Genomic DNA, 18,385 nt, shown 5'->3' with positions numbered 1-18,385 from the left:
TAATATATCATCACTTCACAGTATCTGCATAACGTATCTGCAAACAAATGCAATTCCCCTAAACAATTATCATTCATTATATAACGTAAAGATTGTCCCATGAAAAAGCAATTTAGAAGAATATAGGCATTATGTTTAAATTTTTATTTTTTACTTCATTCATTCTTTCTACTTCTCTCTCTCTCTCTTCTTCTTCTTCTTCTTCTTCTTCTTTTTTTTTTTTTTTTTTTTTTTTTTTTTTTTTGCACTTTTATGTGCGAAAAGATGTAACTTCTTCCTGGAAGAAGAAATTGGAGCAATGGGCAGTTCTGTCCTAGGCAATATGGAATGCTAGAAACAAAGTTTATTTTGAGAATATTCAAACACAGCCACAGGTGATTCTAGAAGGAACCAATGCAGTTCTAGAGGCATATCAGCTAGTTTCATCTACTCAGGTTTGAAGGATAAGCATGTTTTTGTGTTCTAGAAAGTCATTGTTCTTTTATAATTTTTTTGAAGTTTCTATGGTTGGTTTGGTACCGTAACATGCATAGTGTTGGCATGTCTTACTCTGTATATGTTTTCCTTTACATCAACAAAGTATTTATTTTTAATTTAAAAATAAAAGAAAATTTTTCTTGGAATCCATCAAATTGAAAATTTCTTAGAGAAAAAAAAATCAAGCTTGAAATTCAAAGCAAAGAATATATGATTAGAGAAGAAGTGAGAGAGCTTACCGTGAGAGAGAGAAAGCGCAAAAAAATTATGTTTCTCACAGCTACAAAAGAATATAATATTTATGGGAGATACAATGAGTGAGAGAGAGATTGTTTTCCAAATTTTTTTTTTGGAAAAAAAATTACAAAAAATAAGCCTTATTTTTATTAGAGTTTTCCGTTGACTAACTATTGTTTTCCGTTGACCGGTTTCTTTTTTGTACTACCAAATACTGGAAAATGCAAAAAACTATCTTTACAGAGGGTTTTCCAATAAAACAGATAGAGCGTTAGTACATATAGTAGTCATGTTGGATAGTAATAATGTCATAATAAATGGTAACAATACCACATATAATGCTAACTACATTACGTTTGTTGGTAACCTTATATCACATTAATCTTTTTTTTTCTTCTTCTTTTCTTTTTCCCATTTTTGTTTAAATTCCTTATATAGTAACATAGTAACTGCATTGCCTTTCATTCCCTTTTTTCTTTTTCTTTATTATTCCTTATGCAGTTACATTGGATAGTAACCATGTCAACAGGAACAACGTCACATATGACATAACTACATTAGATTTGTTAGTAATCTTATATCACTATTTTTTTTCTTCTAAATTCTTTATATAGTCACATTAGATATAGTTATCATAGATTTTGAATAGAGTTTGTGGTGTACCTTGTGTTAGGACCCTGTTTCCTCTCCCTTGTATGTTCATGTATAGCGTGTTTGTTTCTAAAAAAAATGGATAATTTTCTCACATTACTTAAAAAAGTGTGTTGTTTATAGAATAACTTGTTTCATGACTTTTTAGTGGAGTTTATAGTGTGTCTTTGTGTTAAAATAGCATTCTCTCTCCTTTTTATGTGTATATTTTTCTAAAAAAAAAATGAAAGAAAAAAAAAAAGTGTCACATTGGAAAGTAACAACCTTGTCTCACTTCAGACTTGTTGGTAAGGTTATATCACAGTTCTTTTTTCTTTAGTTCAAATTCTTATTCAGTCACATTAATTAGATAGTAACAACGCCACATATGTCAATAACTGCATCACATTTTTTGTAACCTTATTATAAAGAAATAGCTGGATTCATAGTCAATATCTCTTTGGGTCCAACTTGCACGCTCACATTAACAAAAATCGATCTCTTAGGACCACAAAAAGCTTCTCTGCCAAAACTCTAAATAACACAAGATAACACATTGTTTGTGTGTTAACAGAAAATAATAATAATAATAATAGGTTTTTTTTTTATTTTTTATAAAAAAAAATCCCAATAAAACAAAACAACTCATTTGGATGTACACTTGTTTATCATCATAAGAGTTGTTATCTGGTAATATGTATGACTATCATCTACCCCCTTCTTTTTTTTCTTTTTCAATTTTCCAGTCCATAATATATTACAATGAATTCAAAATCATTCATTTAATTAGTGTTCACGAAAACTTTGTCCATAAAAATGATAATGACTGATAATCATCTTATTTATGCAATGTAGTACAAATATATCAATTTCAAAAGCAGAATTCGCAGTGACATTTATCTTGATGATCCCCTTGACATTAGGCTGGTGTTATTGAACAACCTTATTTACCCATTAAGGTTTGCTTTTTTGAAATTATTGATCATACATATATAAAGTATGATAGCCATTTTTTTTTTTTTTTTATCGCACCACTAAGCAGAAGTAGTACGTACAAACTTCTCTAATTCTTTCCAGTCAGAGGTGACCAAGAATTTGCTATGGAAGTCTTTGTATGGCAAGGACCTATAGAGTGCTGGGCTGCTTGTATTAACCAAAACTTTTGCTGGTTCTATTAGTGTTTCGTCTGATGGACTAACAAAGAATGAAGCAGTTGTCCGAGCTGAATTTGAATTTGTGACAACTCGATGTTCGGCACCTTTCAACTTTCCATTGCTGATAATCTACAATTCAATGTAGCACAATTTCAAGAACAAAAATTTTAAAAATTGGGTTTTTTTAGAAGAGGTGATATTAAAAAAAAAAAAAAAAAAAAAAAAAAAATTTACATTACCCTATTAATTGGCAGGCATATTAAGGTTGAATTTATTTAAAAAAACACAATTAAGAAGAAGAAGAAAAACTAAAGCAGGTGTTAACTTACACATTATGATATTATTTTTCATAACTGACATCTCGAAAAGACAAATTGTGATTAGAGATTTCCATAATCATATAAATAAAAAACTCGTCACTTGTTTACCTAACACTTTCATAATTTAAATCAATGGCATGAAGTACCACATATCAAATAATTATCAGCTAATTTATTAGTAATATTTTATAACAACACTCCTTTTTAATAAGTGGGTTCTATCCTATAAGAATTTTAATATTTTAATTTGAAGGTAGAATAGAATTAGGTTCAAACTCAAAACTTCTTACTTTTGATACCATGCTAATCATCAATTCTCAAAAAAAAAATAAAATAAAATAAAAAAATAAACATATAAAAAATGATAAATTTAATCATTTATCCATATATCTACAAATATATACTCAAAGCTTGTCAAGAAATATGTACCTGCAATACATAGCCTATGTTGACCACAAAAGCATGAGGAATAGGTTCAACATCAATCCATTCCTCATCCTTGAAGACTTGAAGCCCACATAAATCATCTTCTTGAAGAAGAATATTAATGAGGACAGGGTCTCTATGTTTGGGCACTCCCAAGGTTAAAGTTGGGTCTGGGCATGGCGGATAGTGATTGACAATCATTTTTGGATTTTCAGTAAGTCCATTGCTGAAATGCTCTGGGCTGACTCCCAACCCTTTTGAAATCAACCCCAAAATTGTAGAGCCCAACTTACTTACTTCAGTTGTATATTTGCTAACAACATTTCTGAGAAAAAGATTACAAGAAACACCATGATGTAGTTCACTTTTGTTCACATATATATCAATAGCATGAAATATACAAAATTACATGTGTATGATAATGAGGATTTACCGATATCTCGTTGGTTTTTCAGGCCAAAATTGGATTTGTTTCTCTAGAGGATGACAAAAGTGTGTCAATGAATCCCTCCAGAAGTGATACTTCTCAGTTGCATAGCGTTGACTGCTTGTGTAGAGGAAGCAGTTCTTATTGAGGTCGTTTGAGCATTGGACTGCCTTGTCCTTGGCAGACATTGCATGGAACTCCTTACAAACATTCATTGCCTCATCCATTAAGTTGCTAGGGACTCCATGGTTGATCACCTATTAGATGGTACAAATCATAGCATAACACATTGATGGTACAAAAGTTCTTCATGTGTGATCATGTTTGATGCCAAGCATCAATTAGGAATAATCATTGTCTGGAAAAAGAACAAAAGAAAAGATGTGGTTGGTACCTGAAAGAATCCAAACTCTTGGCTAGCTTCCAAAATTTGTTGAATTATAGCTGTTTCATCATGACCCCCAAGATCAACCACTGGAATAATATTGGTGCTCACAGGTACATTGAGCTTCCCTGGCCTTATTTCCAGTGGGAGTACATATGTTTCAGGCAAGGATCGACCATTGTACCAGCTTGCCACAAGCTGCTCCATGACTTAAAGGAATGTGATGTGTGAAGAAAACTTCGATCCTGAACAAGTCATTATATATAAGTTTCAAGCTCTTGACTAAAAGAACTTTAGACATTAGAAACGTTGGCAAGCATTAATAATTCCTCCTGCTACAACGAACCAGAATATGTTACAAAGCAAGTTGCTACAAAACTTTCCATGAAAGGAAATTGAGCAAGTTGCTTGTATATTTTAAATTAATTACTTGAAGGCTCATCTAATTTAGTTTACACTTCTTTCTTTTTTTGAAAGTTTTGGATTGGCATCCAAACTGACATGCATGCATTCATACATTAAATGTAAATGCAATCACTGTTAGTCCTGTGGTCACACTAGAGACTAATACATTATCACTCCATATATAGGGATTAGTGACTAAAAGCAATCACATTAGAAATGTTGGCAAGCATTAATTCCTGCTAAAATGAACTAGAAAATGTATGGGACATATATGTTACAAAACCAGTTTCAACAAAATTTGTCATGAAAGGAAATGCAAATTGCTTGTATATTTTAAATTAATTATTTAAAGGCTCATCTAATTTATTTTACAATTCTTTTTTTGAAAGTTTTGGATTGGTATCTAAACTAACATACATGCATTCATACAATATGCATAAATGCAATCACTTTAGTCTTGTGGTCGCATTAAAGACTTACATTATCACTCCATAGAGATTAGAGACTAAAAGCAATTACTTTAAATTTAATATGGATTAAGATTGAATTTTTAAGAATCTAAAAGTGATATTTTTAATTTTAAGTTTATTACGGATAAAAAAAAAAAATCAATTTAAATTTTAAGGAGTAAAATTGGTCATGAGTTAAAGTGTATGGACCAATAATGTATTTTGGCCCTAATGAAAATCCAATTGAATATAACAAGCTTACTTAAACCTCTACATGATTTGATTCTCCAAAAAAAAAAAAATTCTCTATATGATTTTTGTTTCATCTTTTCTTCTTTGTACGATTTTGATTTTCCCCTATTTTCTTTTCTTTTTGATTATTTTAGTAGACTTTCCTTATTCTCCACAACCTCAATCCACATCATTTCGTATTGGTGTCTCCTACTTGATGTTGTTGCCATTAGGTTGAAGACTGTGACTGAGGGATTAATCTCAGTCACCATTTTTGTTCTTAGCACTTTTAAGCTTTCCATTGCTGATTATAAGTCATACCTTTACAACTCAATCAGTTATAAATAGAATGTGCATGTCATGCTCAGCATATTTTCTGAGAATATTTATAAGTACAGCTTTTCTTTTTCTTACTTGGCAAGTACAACCACTTCTAAGTACAGAATTATATAATAAGGAAAAACAAAATAATGGAGGATTTGGCTCGCTCTCAATCTAGGTTGAAGTTCCACGATGTACGTTTGTTATAGGAAATAAATAACTTTGCTGACTACATAGCAATAGCGTGCAAGGGAATATAAAAAGGTGAAGGTGAGAGATGACTAATAAGCAAGATTGGAAAGTGGAAAGTATAGAAGAAAAAAAATACAGCTATAGTTTTCATCATAATTAATTATTAGCCATAAGTTTTAGGAATCATTTACTAAGTAGAGAATTGCACGTCTCACTGGCCAAATAATCCACTTCAAGTTTATTGTCTTATTTAGATGTTGAGAATGGATTCACTATCAGATGGAAATGGAATTCAGTTTTTAATTAATTTATTTAATTTTTTATTAGATAAGAATACCCCCTGCGAATTGCATTGTTTACCCAAATGGCAAAACCCTTCGGTGGTTATAGTTCACATAAACCAACTCCTTTGATGATGATTATCAGTCGCTCAAACAGACACTTTTAGTGGTTATCATTCACCTGAATTGACACTTTTAATGGCTGTCATTCACCGAACTAATGCCTTTAGTAATTACCCTTCACTCGAACCAAAACCTGAACAATGTGTTTGGAAGTTTGAAGGAAGAAAAAGTAAAGGATAAGGGAGGAAATGAGTACAGTGAGAAGAGGAATAATTTTCCTTTTCCTTTGTTTAGATGTTTTAAAAATTAAATAATAAGAGAAGAACAAGGAGAATGGTCACATAAAAACAAAGATTTGTTGTAATCATAAGTTCGGAAAAAACACATTTTTAGTCCCTATATTTTTTCCCTATTTTAAATTTGACCAACAAGTTTTCACACCTTTCATTTTGGTTCTTATATTTTTTAAATTGCTGTTATTTTGGTCAACTTCATTTCACTTATAGAAGCACTATTTTTAGACTAGTAATGTAGTTCATTAACCATGTAGGTGTTTTCTATAAGTGAAATATTGTTAGGGACCAAAATGATGGTAAGTTTAAAAAAATAAGAAAGAAAATGAAAGTTGTAAAAACTTGAGAACCAAATTGAAAATAGGACCAAAATATAGGGACCAAAAATGTTTTTTTTTTTTTTTTTTGTTTACATTTCTTTTTTTTTTTTTTTTTTTGCTTGAATACTAGTTAGTAACTGTGTAATTAATGCACAAGAAAGTTTATCATAATATGAGTTATATTTTTTTTAATTAAAAAAATATATGAAATAGATTTTTTTTGCTAGTAAAGAAAATATAGTTTTTGTATTTTAAATATCTCATTTACGTGGCCTAACAGAAAGTTGATGTTATATAATTTTCAAGCTTAAATGCATTCCCCCTAGGTTTAGGTCGGATACAAACACACCTCCTAAAATTTCAAATATTTCCCATAATTCCCCTAAGTTTTCATATCCACCAAATTGACCCCTAAGACTAACTTATGTTAACTCTTATGGACGAAAAAATTATATGACCATCACATTACCGCATTAAGAAGACTCACCAATTAATTTGTGTCATTCATCACGTGATGATCACATTATTTTTCCGTCCAAAAGAGCTAATAAAGGTTAGTTCCAAGAATCAATTTGACGGATATGAAAATCTCAATGATAAGGAAGAATTAAAACCACAATAGGTGTTATTGCAACTAACCCAAATATCAAGGGTGTCATTTTTTTATGGCGAAACTATAATGTTGGTCCCTCAAGTTTACCATGTATGCGCAATTGGTCCCTCAAGTTTGAATCGAGCATAATTAGTCCCTCAAGTTTTAAAACAGAGTTGTATTAATCTTTTTACTAACTGTCATTAATGGTGTTACTTACATGGCTAACGGATCAATGACTTGGCATTTTTTTAATGACGTGACATTTATTATTAAAAAATTACAAAATAAATTTACACAAACAATATTTCCGACCCAGTACCAAATTAAAAAAATATTTTTTACTGACTGTACAAAGCATTGAGCTATCGCTAGTGAGATGCACTTTCATTCTGAGCCCAAGGAGGAGGCTTATCTAAATCTGGCCTAGCCCATGAAGGGATTTTACTTTCTTCTTTTTCCTCAGTCTTCTTGTTGCTTGACTCTTTAGAACTTTCAGTCAGAGCAACCACACAAAACTTACCACGTCGTGGGTTTCTTTTTTCTTGGGATAGGAATGATCTCGGGTATAATGGATTTTCTACTATGGGAGTGAGACAATTATTATGTAGTACTAGTGTTCGATTTGAACACAACAAGCTTGCTACCACGCTTCTAACTTTTATATTGCGTTGCGTTGGACTTGGCCCTTTCTTTTGTTTCTGTAAGTCAAAAGAATCAAGATAAGAGATCAATTGTATGTATGTATGGTGATAAATAAATAAATTAAACAAGGAAGGAAAGAGATATGATATCATATGAGACATTGAGGAGGAGGAGGACAGGGTAGAACCCGGGTTGTAAATATTGTTTGTGTAAATTTATTTTGTAATTTTTTTAATAGGAAAATACCACGTCATTAAAAAAAAAAGCCACATCATTAAAAAAAAAAAGTCAAGTCATTGTTCCGTTAGCCATGTAAGTAACACCGTTAATGACAATTAGTAAAATGACTAATATAACTTAGTTTTAAAACTTGAGGGATTAATTGTGCTTGCTTCAAACTTAAGGGACCAATTACGCACACAGAGTAAATTTGAGGGATCAACATTGTAGTTTCGCATTTTTTTATTTTATTTATTTATTTTTTTTAACATTAGGTAATCTAATTTAGACCAACTCATTTATTTAAAATAAAGACTAAACATGAGGCAACTAACGGTTGGTACGCGTGGGGATGAACCTTTAGAAAGACAAAATTAACCTCAATGAAAAAAGAAAAATCCCAAATTGACACAAGTCCATCATTCAAAATTTTTGTAAATACTAATTTCATTGTTTGTGAATAGAGAAAGAAATATATATATATATATATATATAAATATTTATTGAAATGATTATGAATACTTAAATAATATATTTGTTACAATCCTGACAACTTGAACCCACTCTTTTATGCTCCTACTAGGAGAGACGTCAACTCGTCCAACTGGAAGATGGTGTGCCATTTATTTAAGCTAAAAAGATTGGGATTAACATTTTGAAAAAAAAAATAAAAATACATTGACATTGGTGAAGACCATGGGCTTCAATATCTTCCAAGGGACGAACCCCACCCACTCAAACACTACCAAATTACTGGGTATTTGGTATAATCCCCATCTATCACCACAGAACTTGTAAACACTCCATAGTACTAAACACGATATTAATCTAATAAAACAAATGACATCTGATACAGAGTGCAAGTGACAAAATTCATAAATAAAAAAAGAAAAAAGAAAAAGAAAAGGTGGCATTGTTGTTACATTTGCCACAAATTGCGTCGCCCCTTGCCTTATCAAAATTATTTGAAACCCACACGGCCACACCCAGCAACAATCGTAGGTGTGACCTCAAGCCTGCCTTCACTCCAAAATGATGGTTTAGTAAATTGGGTTTTTAAGTGAAAAGGGAGATCCAACAAAGGGATCAATTGAGAAACATCTAAAAGTTCACCCCCACATGTCACATTTGACCAACCATTGGATGCCATGTGTTCTACTTTTATTTATAAATAAATAAATTGGTCTAATCCAGATCACCGAATGTTAAAAAAGTATACCACCTCACCTATCTATTAGGCCATGCAAGACTCAAAATATTAGGCAAAGACAAAATGATAGAAGGTAGAATGTTCACAAAAATTTAGGGATAAAAACAATATTTTAGCATATATATATATTAGAATAATAAAGTGTAAAATTATGAGATCTCAAAAAAAAAAAAAAAAAAAAAATTCTATTTAAAGAAAAACTACAAGGGGTAAAGACCTAGAGTATTTGTTGGTAAAAAAAGAAGAAGAAAGCTACGTATATTTACTATTAGTACATCCCAATTTTTGACTTCTGAGACCGAGAGTAGGTTTTTGGAATTTTGCTTTTGTGAGACTGAGAGTGAAATTATGGGCAAACATGGATAGGGAAAAATTGAGGAAATATTTGAGCGGGAGGGGATAAGCACTACAATATGTTATTGAAACTATATTTAAATTGATGCAATAAATTATTACTTTTAAGTCCCTATTGCAACAAAAAGAAACTTCAGAAAGTAAATTAGTTTCTATTGCCACTAAAGTTCCTTTTTGTTACAATATAGGTTTTTTCTTGTAGTGTAAGAGAATTACTACTTGATAATTCTTTGAAAGATGAGGGTTTAATTGTAGGTAAAGAGAATTACTTGTTGATAATTCTTGCAATTAAGGATGAGTTCTTCTTGTGATCCTCTATTAATGCTTCAAATTCCAAGAAGAGGAAACGCAAAACTGAAGCCAACATTGTGGTTGAAACCCTGGCCAAGTGGAAACAATATAATGGTAATGCTGCCATTAATGGTGAGATTATCAAACCCCAATAGTCCCAAGCCAAAGGGTCCAAGAAAAGTTGCGTGAAAGGGAAGGGTGGCCTCATAACTTACAATGCAAATACAGAGAGGTTAGGCAAAGGACATGGGGTAACTGGGTCACTAAAATTCGAGACCCTAATGGTGGGAAAAGTCTCTGGCTTGATTCTTTTGCTAATGTCGTGGATGCTGCCCTTGCCTATGATGGAGTTGCCAAGGTCATGTATGGTTCTCATGTCTGCCTCAATTTTCCTACAGATCATATAGATTATGTTAGGAACCTAGTGGTTCCTAATGGGGATGGATAAGAATTATAGGGGAATTGATGAGAATGGTAAGGAAATTAACTTAATTCGAGATAGTCACCCTCCACATATATATATATATATATATATATATAGAGAGAGAGAGAGAGAGAGAGAGAGAGAGAGAGAGAGAGAGAGAGAGAGAGAGAGAGAGAGAGAGATGCATTAATGCACTAAAAAGTTAGTTTATTCTTTAATTCATATCTAATGTTGAATTACAATAATGTATTTATAGGGGACTAGCTCTAATGTCATTGGCCCATGTGGCTCAAGATAAATGGCTAGTTAATTCAACATTTGCTCTATAAATTAAGCCATGTGTTAAATGAGATACATGTGCTCAAATTCTAACAAACTCATCCTAATCCTAATCTCAACCAACTAGCTAACTACCTAACTAAAGCGATTACAACAATTATTTCATATTTCTAATATTTCCCTCCCATTGAAAACACCTTGCCCACAAGGCATTGTTGTAAAATGACACATTCATTAAAGGATATCTTCCAATGGACCAATACCTTAGTGACATTTTGATCACCATATTCATGCATTTCTCTTTGACAAGAGGTCCCATGCATATGAAGGTTTCTTCTTTGTAGACCTTCAAACTTTGCTCGAATTCTTGAGCCTTCAATGGTTCTTCAATCTTCAAGGTCTCATTGGTTCTTTAAACCTTGGAATATTCTTGTATCCTCAATACCTCATTTGATTCTAGAACCATTAAAATTGTTGGTGCTTGCATCTTGGATTCTTGGATCACGAAAACTTGGATTGCCAATTCTTGAATCATAGACTCTTGAATGGAAGTCTCCATTGGTGCATCAAGAATCGGTTCTTGGAAGATCATCATCACCTTCTTTGTTGGTTCTTTGGACTGAACTTCAAGGGCAGCGTCTTCATGTATGAATGCTTGAAAATGTGTGAAAACGCAAGAGCTATTTAGGCCCCCAAATTAAAGTTATGGCTCGATTGATTTTACTCTAACTTAATACTAAGTGCGGAATAGAGTAAATGCGAGCAAATAAACAAACAAGCTACTCTAACACATAATCATTATAACACAGTAGTAAAATGAAAGGTAAAAGAGTAGGGAAGAAGAATGCAAACACAAGATAACACGCCGATATGTTATCGAAGAGGAAACCGAAGAACCTGGCGAAAAACCTCTCCGCCGCCCTCCAAGCGGTAATTGATCCACTAGAAAATTAGTTGGGATACATGGGTTAGTAAGAGACCCTCAAAGCCTAATCTACCCGATGTACCTAAGCCTTCGAAGCTCCTACTTTAACAAGGCTTCTCGGAATTATGTCTTGTCTAGCGCTTCGGATCCCGCAACAAGCTCCATGTTGCATCTGCCATCCTTGGCTTCTTCCAATGCTTCCCAGCAGCACCAAAACCTCACTGAACACTCTGAAAGGGTGTGATAAGTTTTTGGGCTATCAACCTCTCAAGGGTATGGAAATGGAAAGGTAGGAGTTGAGGAAAATCCACAAGCAAATGTGTAGAGATATGTGAGTATAACAATCTCTAACTCTCAAGGTTTGTGGCTAGGGTTTTCTTTCTGAAGCACTCCTCAACATTTGTGGGTAATGTGGGTATATATAGTGTGGGTACAGAAAGAAAGTGTGTATCATATAACACAGTCTGGCAAAACAGAATGTTTCGCGAGTGTCTTATGGGAAGGCCTTACCCGCGAGCTACTTGCGAAACACAACTGTCTCCATCTATCCTGACTCTTCGCATTCCAGTCATGTGCAGGACACATGCATCATTTTGCGGGATGCTTAGTCATGAGCTACCCACGAAAACTCTTCTGTCTTCAATTGCTTGAGTCTTCACACTCGCTCTTTATCACACAACCCTTACAATTAAATCCCACAATAAATATATGGTACAAAAGATTGAACATTATTACAATCAAATTTGGTATGGAATTAAAGCCAACAAAACACATAGTTGTAAATTACAACTTTACAATGTATATCATCATCCACTTTGACACAAAAATCAACATCCTGGCTTGCAACAATAGCAGTAGTTTCTTGGAACTTGATTTGTTCTTCAAGTTCCATTGAATCAAGAGATTATAATTCCTTTTCCCTCATGTTCTCAAGATCCTTTTGCAATCTTGAGAGCTCTTCTTTCATGGCCTTTTTAGATTCAACCAAGGCCTTGACTTTCTTTGAAACATCCTTGACATCCTCTAAAACTTTGTTCAACATTTGCAATACTTCTTTCCAAAGTTTTCTTCGGTCACAATCACTTGTCTTAAGATCAATGGCTCTAATATCACTTGTTAGGAACCTAGTGGTTCCTAATGAAAATGGATAAGAATTATAGGGGAATTGATGGGAATCGTAAGGAAATTGACTTAATTCGAGGTAGTCACCCTCCATAGAGAGAGAGAGAGAGAGAGAGAGAGAGATGCACTAATGCACTAAAAAGTTGGTTTATTCTTCAATTCATATCTAATGTTGAATTACAACCATTTATTTATAGAGAACTAGCTCTAATATCATTGGCCCACATGGCTCAAGATAATTGGCTAGTTAATTTAACATGTGCTCTATGAATTAAGCCCTGTGTTAAATGAGATACATGTGCTCAAATCCTAACTAACTCATCTTAATCCTAATCTCAACCAACTAGCTAACTACCTAACTAAAGGGATTACAACAATTATTTCATATTCCTAACAAATTATGCATATTCATTAATGTAAGGTTGAATTTAATCAACCATTTTATTGACTTTATTCAGTGCCAAATTTGTTTGTATTTCAGCATTTAGTAACTCTGTATTTAGGTGGGTTTGTTGTAAGGGTAGTGAGTGAGATAGAGTGTTGATTGCTCAAGAGTGTGCAAGAAAACAGAGACTCGCGGCTTGTTCTCGCGGGTGGCTCGCGGCTTCAAGCCGCCAGACGCAGCACACGTGCCAAGCGTGCCAGAAGGTGAACAGTCATGCTAGCTGGAGCACTACAGGACAAAACAGGACAACTGGCCATACGGTTATCTCACGACTAGATCTTGCGACTCAGTCAAGTCGCGAGATCAAGCCGCGAGCCACCCCTGTTTTGTAAATCTTGACGTTTCACATTCCTCTCTCACTCCAGTATAAATACCCCTTTTACCCACAAATGAAAGAGAGCTTCTAGAGAGAATTTTGAGAGAGAAACCCTAAAGAAAAACAAAATTGATTCATCCACAATCTATACATTAGAGTCTCTTCAAATTCCTCAACTCTCTTCCTCTCCATTGTCAAATCCTTGAGAGGTATTTTACCAAACTTTGTTCTCACCATATTCATCACTGTGAGAGGGCTGTTTGGATTTCTGGGAAGTAGTTAGGAAGGAACCAATCTACATTGGTTGATGCTACGGTCTAGTAGCGGAATCTGGGAAGCTAGAAAAGAAAAAAGTTCAGCGCAACCTCGTTGGAGCAAGAAGCTTAGAGAGCTTAGGTGCACTGGGTAGATTAGGCTTGGAGGGTCTATTGCTGTCCATGTATCCCAACTACATTTTCTAGTGGATTGTTTACCGCTTGGAGGGCGGCGGAGAGGTTTTACGCTGAGGGCTTCGGTTTCCTCTTCAATAACACATCGCGTGTTGTCTTTGTGTTTGCATCTTCCTTCCCTTTTATCTTTGCCTTTTTATCTGCTGTGGGTTGTGATTTTAATTTGGCTTAGATAGTTTTTCCAATTCCATATTATAGCTTATGTTAATTTTCCGCACACTAGTTGTTTGACATAATGCTTGAATTGGTTAAGTTGTAATTTGCGGGTCTAAACGTTCAAGGGTGTTTATACACATATTTGAACTTTCAATTGGTATCGGAGCGGGTACACCTCTAGTGGTTTCATTACCATTGTGTGATCCTTGACCCCTTTTGAGATGGATCGGTCTCAATCCCTAAATGCACCTCCATATTTTGATGGTAGTAATTATGCTTTTTGGAAGGTTCGCATTGGAGTTTTTCTGTGTTCTATTGATGAATCTGTTTGGGATGCTGTTGAGATAGGTTAGACCAGGCTTGAGGAAGCCAAATCCACATGGGATAAGGCAGCACTTGCTGCATCTAATGCTAACAGTAAATCACTCAATGCTATTTTCTGTGGTGTGTCTCCAAATGAATTTCACAGGATCTCTCACATTACCGTTGCTAAAGAAGCATGGGAGATATTGGAGACCACGTACGAAGGCACGAAGAAGGTAAAAGACACCAAGCTGCAGATGCTAACCACTCGGTTTGAGGAGTTAAAAATGAGTGAGGATGGGTCCTTTGACTCTTTCTATAGCAAGCTGAATGAAGTAATTGTCAGCAAGTTCAATTTGGGAGAGAAAACGGAGGACTCTAAAATTGTAAGGAAGATCCTTCGATCTTTGCTGGAAAGTTTTTGTGCTAAAGTGACAGCGATTGAAGAGAGCAAGGACCTTGATGACATCAAAGCCCGGGAGCTGGTTGGTTCTCTTCAGACTTATGAGATGTCGCTGCCCAATCAACGGAAGAGTAAATCTCTTGCTCTTAAGACCATTAATGAGAAGGTGGAAGATCATGACTCATCGGGAGAAGATGTGGTTGACAAAGTTAAAAATTTCAGAAAATTCTTGAAATTCAAAAATAATGGCAAATTTGGTGATAAAGGAAAATTCCAAAGTTCAGGAAGGGAGAAAAGGGAATTCAAAAAGAAAGATGGAAAAGAATCCCAACCTACACAAGGTGTCACTTATTTCGAATGTAACGGGCATGGACACTTTAAGAAAGAATGTCCGAATTATTTGAAATCGAAAGGCAAAGTGTATGCCACAACATTGAGTGACTCGGATTCACCCGACTCAGAATCTGAGGAAAGCTGTGATAGAGAGGGGAACTACTCAACTTTTATGACTATTGCTCATGTTGAGTCTTCAGACGAGTTGAATCTACTTGTACGAGACCTTGGAGAACATAGTGATGAAGAATCAATGGGAATTATTGAAGAATTAGATGCTGAAGAAGATGAAAGCACAGCCAACCTTCAAGAGAATTATAACTCACTCCTGGAGAAGTCGGGTGAGTACACAAGGGTGGCCAAGGCAGCTGTGAGAAAAATGAAGAAGGCAGAGGAGGATTATAAAAGTCTCCTAATCCGATATAGGGAGGCCAAATGTGAGATAGAAACACTGAATGGTGAGCTGTCAGAAGCTTACACAAAAGTGAGATTTCTTGAGCAAGAGGTTGTGCAAGCAAATGCCAAAATTGAGAGGGTCACCACCAAGAAACTAGATGATGTTATTTCATCGCAAAAGTGCTTTTTAGACAAATTCGGATTGGGATATACCGGAGGAAGTAGCTCATCTGGAAATGTCACTAAAGAAGTGAAGTTTATAAAGGCCAAAGAATCAGCTGATGTTGGTCCTACTGCTGAGAAGCCCAAGATAGAGGAGAAGAGAAATGTGGGGAACGAACGGTTGTTGAATTCCTGTAATCAATTTGTGGGCAGGTCTGAATCTCGTGCCGAGTCTCGTCCACGACCAAAAAGAGGTCCTAGATCACCTTATGTGTGTCATCATTGCGGACTTCAAGGGCATACTCGACCAAATTGCCAAAAGCTGAGAGCAAAGAATAGTGCAACTCCTTAAAGGTCACGAGGACCTAGAAATGATAGAAGAAATTGGGCAGGTGAACAATCGAGAGATCAAAATGATGATCCCGGAATGATGAATGTGATGAAGATGATTGATGCATTCACCAACTGCTTGGAAAGCTTCTCACGAAGGTTTGAAAGCCCTAACTCCCATACCCAATCCTATAAGGAAATCACCCCAAACGCAAGTGACGTGTGGGTGAAAAAGGGTACTCATGCATAAGCATTACAACATGTCCATGCATTAATACTTCCTATACTTTGTGACAATGTTTGTTTGATTGATTGTTGTTTATGTTGATGGTTGTGTGTTTGTTTATTTGTGCATACTCTTGGTTTTCTTTTGTTTTTGATCAATCTTTTTCTTCTTGTGTCAAAAATCCAAAAATCACATAAAAATTAGAAAATCAAAAAGTTTGATTGACATTGTTGAGTTTTTGTCTTAAAACTTGTTTTGCCTTGTACCTTTGTGCTAATGGCTTTGTGCATTTTCGAGCATAGCTTGGTTCATTGCACTCATATCACTGTGAGAGAAATCTTGAAATCTATGTGATTGTTGTAAATAGATCTTCAAACTTGTCATGAATGATTAGTGAATGGTTATGATGATCTTGAGACATGCATAGACTTGTGTCTATATATCTTCCCACTCTTTTTTTTTTTTTTTGCTAAAAAGAGCTCACCAAATGTAAATCTCCAAATGAAAAGAGATATTGAGCTGTAAAACCCTGTCGTACATTCTAGTATTTAACGAGGAAAAAAGGTAAGCGACCTAAAATTCAAGTGAATGTTTATTCAAAAAGCCAAAGGCTAGTTCATTAAAGTGAAATATCAAATATCACTCTCACAATGAGAGGTAATTGTCTCAAAGAATCAAGGAGATCAAATGTTATGATTGATTGTGGAGTCAAATGTAAAGTTCCAAGATATGTTATCAAGTTTTGTGGGAGGTCATATATACATATTTCTATAATTGAGATAGTTCACATGATCTAGTGCTAATTGTGTATGCCTTGGTTGAATTGATCATTGAAGCTTCACATTAGACTAAGGACTATCTCATTGTTGATATCCACACACAACACACAAGTTTATGTTTGATAAATGCCATAATCATTTGTGTGATTGTACTTGATGAAATGTGTTTTCACATGCTCAATCTTTGTTAATTCAAGCACAAAAAGATTTTTCAGAGTTTTAGGTGTTTTTGGAAAGTATTTTGTTCTCAAACTTTGAAAATTTCAAAAATTCAGTTTTGCCCTGTTTTGGCGACTTAGTCGCGGGTTGTTCAAGTCGCTATCCTCAGTTGCGTGCTCCCAGGTCATTTTTGGCGACTTGTTCGCGAGTGGAAGGTCCAGTCGCGAGGGTTACTCAGAGATTTTTGCGGCTCAGCTCGCGACTCTCTCGTGGGTAGACCTTTTAGTCGCGAAAAACACTTAGAAAATTTTTTCAAATTTTTATCTTTGAATGTTTTGGCAGCTTGAATTGGCGACTTTGTGGCAACTCTCTTTAGTCGCAAAAAACGCGTGTTTGGCAAAAATAGGGACAGTTTTTAAATCTTTTTCAGTTTTCTCTTGAACTTTTGTGACTGTTCATCTTCTTTCTCAACTGTCTCCTTCCCAAACACTCCGTGCACCCATTTTTCAAACTCCATTGTTGCCTCTTTTCAGCTCAAAAATTTTCAAGTAACAGGTATGAGTTTTCTGTCTTGAACTCTATTTTACTTGTTTTTGTGTTTTCCCCTCTGGATTGTTCGCATTTGTTTATGATTTTGCAATGGGTTTGTGTTTCGTCAGTTACTCTTTGTCCATGCTTAGCCTGTGAAAACTATTGATCTAGTTTGAGCTTAATTTTGTTGTTGGTTTTGTTCTTCTTCATGTGCTTAACTAGGGTTTGTTTATTGGTAACTCATCTTGTCTGATCTTATGTTGTTATGTTGTTTCATAATGTTCCTATTTTGAATGTGTGGTTCATTGTGTTGAATGTGCCAGTTCTATTGTGTGCATTTATTGGGAGCATTTGTGAGTTTTAATATACTGATTATGAGTCATGTCATTCTCATCACATTGTCTTTAGGATATTTTCTATCTCTGCTGCTTTAATTCTCCCCTGCATTCTCCCTGTTGTTCTTGTGTTTCCTCTTTTAGGCTTGTTCATCCATGTGGTTAATCTAAGTAGCATAATGTTTAAGTGTTCAAGTTCATCTGTGTGGCTGCAATTTCTTTGTTAATTACATGGTACTGATTAGTTCTACATATGTATTGTTCTATGTTGTTGTGGCCTTTACTGATTGCTCACAGATGGCACCTTCATCCCCAAAGAAGAAAACACCTGCAAAGAAGGCAGATAAGAGAATGAAAATGGACCCTAATTTGTTCAGGTTTGTTTCTCAC

At 34.6% G+C, this 18,385-nt stretch overlaps 1 protein-coding gene across 1 annotated transcript; it reads right to left on the bottom strand.

The window, feature by feature from the left end:
* Window positions 1-2,155: 2,155 nt before the first annotated feature.
* LOC126700068 (hyoscyamine 6-dioxygenase-like) lies at window positions 2,156-4,401 on the bottom strand. Its single transcript, XM_050398048.1, has 4 exons — window positions 4,066-4,401; window positions 3,678-3,928; window positions 3,248-3,569; window positions 2,156-2,627 (listed from the first exon to the last, which is right to left on the bottom strand). Exons 1-4 carry the CDS (start codon window positions 4,261-4,263, stop codon window positions 2,379-2,381), a joined length of 1,020 nt encoding a protein of 339 aa, XP_050254005.1. The 5' UTR covers window positions 4,264-4,401; the 3' UTR covers window positions 2,156-2,378.
* Between the last annotated feature and the right edge of the window lie 13,984 nt (window positions 4,402-18,385).

Source organism: Quercus robur, chromosome 9 (assembly GCF_932294415.1).
Source record: "Quercus robur chromosome 9, dhQueRobu3.1, whole genome shotgun sequence".
Classification (NCBI taxonomy): Eukaryota; Viridiplantae; Streptophyta; class Magnoliopsida; order Fagales; family Fagaceae; genus Quercus; species Quercus robur.
This window is presented reverse-complemented; position numbering and strand designations above follow the sequence as displayed.

What these genes read in the sequence shown, in the direction of transcription:
- LOC126700068 (XM_050398048.1), bottom strand. Translation starts at nt 4,263, where the DNA reads ATGGAGCAGCTTGTGGCAAGCTGGTACAATGGTCGATCCTTGCCTGAA. An exon ending in AAGAGTTTGGATTCTTTCAG is followed by an intron (nt 3,929 to 4,065) that starts GTACCAACCACA and finishes ACCATCTAATAG; the next exon opens with GTGATCAACCATGGAGTCCC. An exon ending in ACATAGGCTATGTATTGCAG is followed by an intron (nt 2,628 to 3,247) that starts GTACATATTTCT and finishes ATTGAATTGTAG; the next exon opens with ATTATCAGCAATGGAAAGTT.